Source organism: Lepeophtheirus salmonis, chromosome 13 (genome assembly GCF_016086655.4).
Source record: "Lepeophtheirus salmonis chromosome 13, UVic_Lsal_1.4, whole genome shotgun sequence".
NCBI lineage: Eukaryota > Metazoa > Arthropoda > Copepoda > Siphonostomatoida > Caligidae > Lepeophtheirus > Lepeophtheirus salmonis.
Window position 1 is genome coordinate 8,357,230 of NC_052143.2, and position 8,175 is coordinate 8,365,404.

Consider the following 8,175-nt stretch of genomic DNA (forward strand, 5'->3'; position numbering starts at 1 on the left):
TCATTGAGATCAAATATTACTTATTAAGAGTTGCCACACGATTTGATAATATGGTGAGAAGAGGGATGGGTCATAGGGGTTAAATGTCCTTTCATTATTAAAGTAAAAAAGTTTAAAAAGACCCAACAATCTTCTACATTAGTGAATGCGTTGATGTATGTACGTCAAAGGATTAACCTTCCATGAAGTATCTCTAGTTTGGTACTTAATTATTATAATATATACATTGTGTATATTAGGAACATACTACTTTCTTTTCCCTCTCTCTCACTCTGTATGATTTTTGGTCGTTTAAAAAGAGAGGGGCTCATTTAGATGATGATGTTCCTTCTTTTAAAGGGTTAGGGCGCTTCCCCCTTATCTCCTTGAACCTTGATGTTATGAGTCATGATTGGCGTTGTCGGTGAGTTTTTTTTGTTTTTGGAGAATCTGGCGCGTGCTTTGAGTTGTTGAATTTATTATCATAAATACAATATGTATGATTAGTATATGCCCACCTTATCGGCTATTATATGTCAACCATCTTCCGTCTTTCCAAATAAGCTCCTTGAGTATTGAGGAGTAATATTTGTAAAAATCAAATGAATTTTCCCTTCGTAGTCATAATAATATGTAATATTATAAAAATGCTTGTACAATGTACGTACAACTATGGATAATATAAATAAAGTAATGTAAGCGTAATGTACTCGTGAAGAAGTGAATTAACATGCTTATAATAATAATAGTAAAGAAGGAAGTGGGTAGGTTTTGGGAAAAAGAAGAAGTAGAAGAAGGAAGGTGTTCAGATGGGCACCTAGCTCAATAATTGGGGGTAGGGTAGGTACAATGGAGTGGAGTGAAAGAGGAAGGAGAAGAAGAAGTAGGAGCGGAGCAAAGAGGGAGCTAGAAAGAAAAGGAATGTGTCCATGCAGCATGTGGTTGTTGAGCTACGACCTATGCCGCCTATGTAGTAAGATATTTGCTGGATGTGAAAAGGTAGCTTGTATTGCGTGCGCGTAAGGAAGATCTTAATAAACGCGGGAGTTGAGAGTTGGGCTGAAGTAAAAGAAAAGAAGGAAGGGGATGGATGAATTCCTAAGAAATGCCACTCACTCCATCACTCAGTTACTAATTCAGTCCTCGTTGGGTCACACTCATGTCATCCTTGATATAATCGGCACAAATACCCAATTGCATTACTTACATCCGTCCATCTCAAAATGTCTGCGCCAAGGAGTAACATTCTCAAAAAACCCATTTCGGATCGGATTTCCATATTCGAAAAGTCCCAATCGAATGGGACTTCCAGCTCCAATAAAACCAATTATTCCCCCATTATCCATTCTGGAAAAAATATTTCAGCTCTGAAATCTCAGTTCACGGCCGCCGTAGCACATGATCTGGAGCCACCTCCTAAGTCTCCCATCCTCTTGCCCAAGTCTATACGTTCCACGGATTCAAATCCCTCATCTGAACCCTCTACTCCGGAAACAACTCCTCAGAAGAACCCTTTAACTGAAACCCCTTCCAACAGTAGCACCAAGTCCTCTGGAACCACCAAATCCAAGACTTCTCCAACAGGAAAAACTGGGAGCAAGGCTTCATCTCAGAGACAAAGCTCCCTAAAATCCTCGCCGCCAGCCACGTCTCCAACTAAGACCAGAAATAAGTCTACTACCAGTCACACATCCGCTAAGACATCCAGTTCTTCCTTAACCCGAACAACCACCGCGAGACCCACATCTCCGACTAAAAAACCTTCTTCTTCAGTTTCACCCACAGCCAAGAAAACTGTTGCACGAACACCAATCCATGCCAAAACCACAGATTCTCATAAAACAACCCCGCTCAAGTCAGTGAATAACAAAAGACCAACGTCTCCTACTAAATCGCCCTCTCCAATCGGAGCTTCTAATGATCACTCTAAAAAATTGTCACTCTCACGTATACTCTCTCCTGAACCTAAGAAGGATCAGGAAATTCTAGCTCCTGTCAAGGAGTCGACTTTATTCAAGAAAGATTCATCACATTCAATTTTAGAGCGAAAAGAATCATCAAAATCAGTCTTAGATCGTAAAGATTCTAATAAGTCTGTATTAGATCGTAAAGATTCTAATAAGTCTGTATTAGATCGTAAAGATTCTAATAAATCTGTATTAGATCGTAAAGACTCGGTCAAGTCTGTTGTCGATCGTAAGGAATCAACTCATTCTGTTCTCGATCGTAAGGAATCAACTCATTCTGTTCTTGATTGCAAGGAATCAACTCATTCTGTTCTCGATCGTAAGGAATCAACTCATTCTGTTCTCGATCGTCAGGAATCAACTCATTCTGTTCTTGATCGCAAAGAATCAACTCATTCTGTTCTTGATCACAAAGAATCGACACATTCCGTTTTTGATCGCACGGAATCAACTCATTCTTTTCTAGAACGCAAAGAATCAACTCATTCCGTTCTTGGTCGTAAGGAATCAACACAGTCTATTCAGGAACCTACTGATTTCGTTCTTGAATATAAAGAATCAACACAGTCTATTCACGAACCTAATCATTCTACTGTTGAACGTCAGGAGTCGACTTATTCTTTTTTTGATCGAAAAGAATCAACTCCATCCATAAATAACTCCTTCAATTCTACTTTTGAACGTAATGAGTCATCTCAGTCGATTTTCGAACGTAGGGATTCAACTGATTCGCTCACAGAACGAAATAATCAAAATGATGACCGTAAAGAATCAATTGTGTCCATTATAGGGGATAAAGAAACTATTACAATTGAGCGGAAGGAATCATTCGAGTCTGTCCTCGGGGGAAGAGAAGACTCTGTATTTCAGCGAAAAGAATCAGTTGCATCTATTGGAGAAGACAATGAAGAATTTTCTCCTCTTGAGCGCAAGGAATCTATCGATTCAGTTTTGGATTACAATAGTTCTGAAGAAATTGATAGAAAACAATCAATCAATTCCCTGCAGGATGATAATGAATCCATCGATAAATTTGATCTAGAGAAAAATGATGAATCTGAGTCTCTCTTACAGGGTATCAAAGACTCATCAGAAGAATATCACGATTTGTGTAACACAGAAGAAGTAAATGCACCCACCTATAATCCATCTAAAGCATTTCCTCCTCCAAGATGTGTAACCCCTCCTCCTCCTAAGGAAGAGGATGAACCTACTCCTGCCACTCTTCCAACGGTTAAAGTGACAGTTGAAGATATCAAACTTGTTAAAAAGGATTCATCCTCAAGATTACCTCCAACTACTGTTGTGAGTGATCCAGATGACGAAGACGAAGATGAAGAGGACTCACCGGAGGATATTAATCGTTTGAATTTACGAAATTCCTCTTATTCCAGCAATTACAAGGATGATGACAAAATAGGTGGTTATAGGCGAAATTCTATTGAAAAGCATATAGACACTCGAGTAATCAATGCAAACTACATGAAAAGTCAAAGTCCTTTGGTTATGAATAGTTCTGTTTCTACAACTCCTAGCAGATATTGGACAAATCAAGCTCTCCAAAACGATAATTCTCAAACCATTAGTGAGGTAGGAAGAACGTTATAACGTTATTTCAAAATATAGTCAATCTAGGTGTTATGGTTCTTTTGCTTGCAATTCCTTTTGTGTTTTGGCCAACGTCTTTAACGACTTTCCCCCTTTTTTCATACTTGAAAAGGGAATAGATTTGAGGGTTCCCCCTTTTTTAATCAGACTAAATTTTTTTTATATATTTATCTACTACACTTTCTCCCATCTTCAAAATCATTGATGCATATGATTCATCCCCCCTCCCCCTGCATTTTGTTTGTTGAGGAAAAAACGAATTTTGTTACGAATTTATTTCAAATATCATTATTATTATCGTCACTAAAACTGGGTTGAAAAAAAAAAAAAAGTTTTTGCTGCTACTACTTCTAGTACAACAACTACTACTATTTCCATTATAAATCATAATAACTCTCAAGGCTACGACGAGCTACGCTTATACTTATACATTTATAGCGAGGGGGAGTAAAGATAAAAGGTTGACGTAGCCAGGTTATTTATCGTTCCTCACTGTGTTGAATTTTTGAGCAGATGATAGTTGGTTTTATTGTTTTATGTACTGTTGATTATGTTTAAAGTTTTTCGTTTTACATTTTTAATTTTTTGTAGGCTCTAAAATTGGATTTGGAGTTCAAAGACGAGAAAATAAATGCCTTAAATAAGGAGTTGGAGGAACTTCATAACGGAGGAGCAGTCGAAGAAGAGATTGCTTCATTGAAGAAACATAAAGCTGAGTTAGATGCCCGTCTCATGGATCAGGAGGAAGAATTGGATGACTTGGCGGGTCAAGTTCAAATGCTTGAGCAATCCAAAATCAAGCTGGAAATGTCTATAGCTGCCCAAAAGAAGGAACATCGCAAGGAATTGAGCTCCAAGGAAGAGGAGCTTGAGGATGCGCGTGCTGCTGCTCAGAAAAGGGTACTTACGAAATTTATATCATTGAGGACCATATATAGTAATACAATTTCTTTGCTCCCTTTCCCGTTTGTATAGGTTAAAGCATTGGAACAACAATTAGAAAATGAACATGAGGAAAGAATGGGATTTGTCCGAGAAAAACACGATTTAGAAACCAAAATAATGAATCTGCAGGAATTAGCATCCAGATCCACAGATGAAGAATATGTAAGTATCTCTTTTCCACATTGTGCTCAATACAATTATTTTCTTTTTTTCTGTTACCTACTAAAAGGTTATCAAACTCAAAAAGGACTTGAAGAAAACAAAGGCTCTTCTAAAGGATGCTCAATGCATGATTGATAAAAGTAGAAACGACTCTTCCAACAAAATTGTCCTTCGGCAGCTAAAGAATCAGGTGAGTTTGTTGTAGAGGAAATTAGTATATATGTCATATTAATGTGATGTTAAATATATTTGAAATTAGTTGGAAGATGCTGAATTTGCAAAAACAGCTGCTGTTAAATGTCGTCAAAATACAGAAATGGAACTCACAGAGGTCCAACAACAACTGGACGACGTTATGCGATCCAAAAATGATCTTGAAGATAAAATGATGAGGATTTGTCGAGAAAAGTCGGATGCTCAAACTCAACTCGAAGATAACGAAGAAGAGTTAAGCGATATAATGAAGAAATACAAATCAGCAGTTTCTCAATTATCTGTGGATCAGATAACCATTACACAACAAACTCAACAAATAACAGAGTTGGAAGAAGAACGCCATCGATTAAAAGAAACCTTGAGTGAACTTAATCAAAAGATTGATAATCTTGAGAGTGACAACATATCTAGTGTTACTCATTCCCGTCTTGAATTAAAGATTCGTGAGCTTGAATCCAAGTTGGAACTGGAACAAGCCACCCGTGGTCGAATGGAAACTCAGATTGGCAGATTAAAAGAAGCAATTGAGAAATATAATCATGAGTGTGACATACTTAGAAATAAAGAGTTGAACAGTCAGGACATGGCTCGTAAACTTCAGCGTCAACTCCGCGATTCCAAAGAAGACTATGCTTCTTTGGCTCAAAAGGAAATGGAGACCAATGCCAAAAAGTTTGAATATGAGAAGCAACTTGAACTTTCTGAATCTGAGGTGATCACAGTTAAAAACGACTTGAAGATTGCCTTGAAGAGAATTGAACATCTACAGACTGCTATGCAAGGAGATTTGTCATCTGAAACAGACTCTGTTAGGTATGCTCATTGTTTGATTCGGATTTGCATTTCCTATTCTGATCATTAATTGTTATTTTCATTGTAGTGACGGAGAAAGTGATATGTCCGATGATGGAGTTGATGTATTCTTGGAACACCATCGTCGAGCTGTCAGTGTTCAAAGAGAACGCGAGAGTATGGCAAGAGAGCTCTCAGCTCAAAGGGAGTTGCGGGCTTCAATGGTTAGAGAAATGAGTCTTAAACCCTTGGAAACTATGTCAGAGCACCCTGAAGAAACGTAAGTTAATATACATATTATAGGTATATTTATTTCATCTCTTTTTCTCTCTCTTTCTCTCCACATCAATATTTGACTTCTTTTAGGCATTAAATCAATTTTAGTAGTCCATTTTCGATACAATTTACATATTTATTCTTCCATGAGCCGGCCCTGAAAAAAACCCAGAAAGAAAATCCCAATGTTAGTGCGTAACTCCATTTTTAGCTATAATTATCAATTATAAGTAGTTGAATTCTTTGACCTAATTGCTTATTCATGGTTTATAATAATCTACCCTTTAATTTTCTTGTACAGCAGCTTACACATATATATATGTTCTTGCTTCTTTATTGTATTACATTTACTTGGTTTTTTCCGCGATGATTCATATTTGAGAAGAAATTCATGTAATGTTCATATAATGTGATCAAGTAACATTAGTCACTCGAATTATATATTAAATATGCTTGTAATTTAACCCTTTATTAATTAAGTTTTATAAAATAGGAGAAGGGATTCTGATTTTTTACATAGCTATTAACGTACGTCTATGGATATTTATGTACATAGTATGTGTGTCAACACTAAGTTAGTTAGCACACATTATAAGCTTCTCTAAATGTCTTTGTTTGTATGACGTAACTACCTAACTAATACCTTAATTATTTATTTCTTTTCTAATCAAGTTCAATCATAGTTCAAATAATAATATAATGTATTCCATTTCTTATTAGTTCTCCTCTCCCTGAAAAATACATTGAAGATGAGGAGGATACTGTAGCAAGATCTCCTCCAGCACCCCAGAAGTCTCCATCACTTCAATTACATGATGAGGTACATTTGGAAGGAGGAGAGTCTCAAGCCTAAATTCCTTTCGGCTTGAAAAACAACATACACCAACTACAACACAAAGACCCCTAAACATCTCCATGTAAATGACTCTTTGCAAACAAAAAAGAAAAGAAAATCTGTGATTCATATATTACAAAATAATTTTGATTTTTTAAATAAGTAAATAATTAGAATAATTTATTAAACTATGAAATGAATGATTTAAAAAAAGGTGCTATTTCTCTTTGAGACGACCCTCTCCCCATCTTTCTTTTTTTAGAATAATTACATCATCTTTTCGCGAAAAAGGTAAATGAAAGATCAAACATCACTCCTCACAGCTTTGTTATCTATTGAAAATGACTTATCCCTATCCCCTCCTCCCTTCTTATTACTCTAAATGCTGGTGATATCTGCATTCTGTATTCTGATTATAGTAGTAGTCTGTCTTATTATTATTATTATTCTCCTTTTTCTAGTGACTTATGAATCCTATGCATATTCAACATTTTTATATTCTTTCTATTATTATATCGCCAAAACGCTTTATTATTATTACTATTGAAATTATTCTTACTTAATATCTATTATTATCTAGCTACATAATATATACACACATTTCCCTCCCATCTTTTCTCCTTTTAAAAGGACGTTCAATATGTCGTCTCTCTCCCTCTCTGTCAAGTAATGTTATGTGACTACTGGCAAATGAAATAAGAAAAACCATGATGATGATGATGGTGATTAATTAACTAATACCATCTATCCTCATTATTATTATTATTTAAGCAATTATTTAAAAAAGCAAGTTCTTACTGTAAAAGTTAATTATTTATAAAATCCCAATTACTTGTATAATTATTAAATATCCCTCCTCCTCCTCCAGCTTAAATATACAGCCCCTTTGTTTAAGAAAAAAATTTTACAACACACCACACTCAAGAAAAGAAAATCTTTGAAGGTGACTAACAATTGTTCACTTTAAGTTTTTTGTATGTACAGTTTCTTATTTCGTAATATTATTAATGTTATAAGAAGAGAAGAAAATAAAACGATACATTATATTATTTAGAAAAAACAAAACAGAGGGCCCTTCTAGACTTGTATCTCTATTAATTATTGTTTGCTCAATTTTTGTTCCTTAGGGTGAGTCACTCCTGAGTCCGTTATTATTCTTGGCATCTTATCATCGTTAACTCAAAAGGGGGTTTTTATGGGTAAATGTATGTACATTCACATTCAACTTCAAACAGGTTCACTTGGGTATATCATTCTATCATATCTCTTCATATACCTACATACATAGGTGGACATTAATATTATACGCATATTTATGATTATGAACATAACTGTTACACATAGTTGGATCACTTTATACAATCTCTTAGCTCTTTGAGAAGGGAGAGGATGAGA

General features: G+C 35.6%; 1 protein-coding gene across 4 annotated transcripts in view; it reads left to right on the forward strand.

Annotated features, from left to right (window-relative positions):
* Nucleotides 1-7,845, forward strand: part of LOC121128211 (unconventional myosin-XVIIIa) — a 115,019-nt gene extending 107,174 nt beyond the window's left edge. For 2 of the 4 annotated variants that reach the window (XM_040723786.2, XM_040723784.2), the window contains exons 16-21: nucleotides 4,146-4,454; nucleotides 4,530-4,661; nucleotides 4,729-4,851; nucleotides 4,921-5,690; nucleotides 5,758-5,949; nucleotides 6,666-7,845. In XM_040723786.2, the coding sequence (XP_040579720.1) occupies nucleotides 4,146-4,454; nucleotides 4,530-4,661; nucleotides 4,729-4,851; nucleotides 4,921-5,690; nucleotides 5,758-5,949; nucleotides 6,666-6,798 (1,659 nt within the window). In that variant the 3' untranslated portion in view covers nucleotides 6,799-7,845. Of the gene's footprint in view, nucleotides 1-4,145; nucleotides 4,455-4,529; nucleotides 4,662-4,728; nucleotides 4,852-4,920; nucleotides 5,691-5,757; nucleotides 5,950-6,035; nucleotides 6,137-6,665 lie in introns of all 4 variants that reach the window. The other 2 variants (XR_005868098.2, XR_005868097.2) reach the window with 2 other exon arrangements.
* Nucleotides 7,846-8,175: the final 330 nt, after the last annotated feature.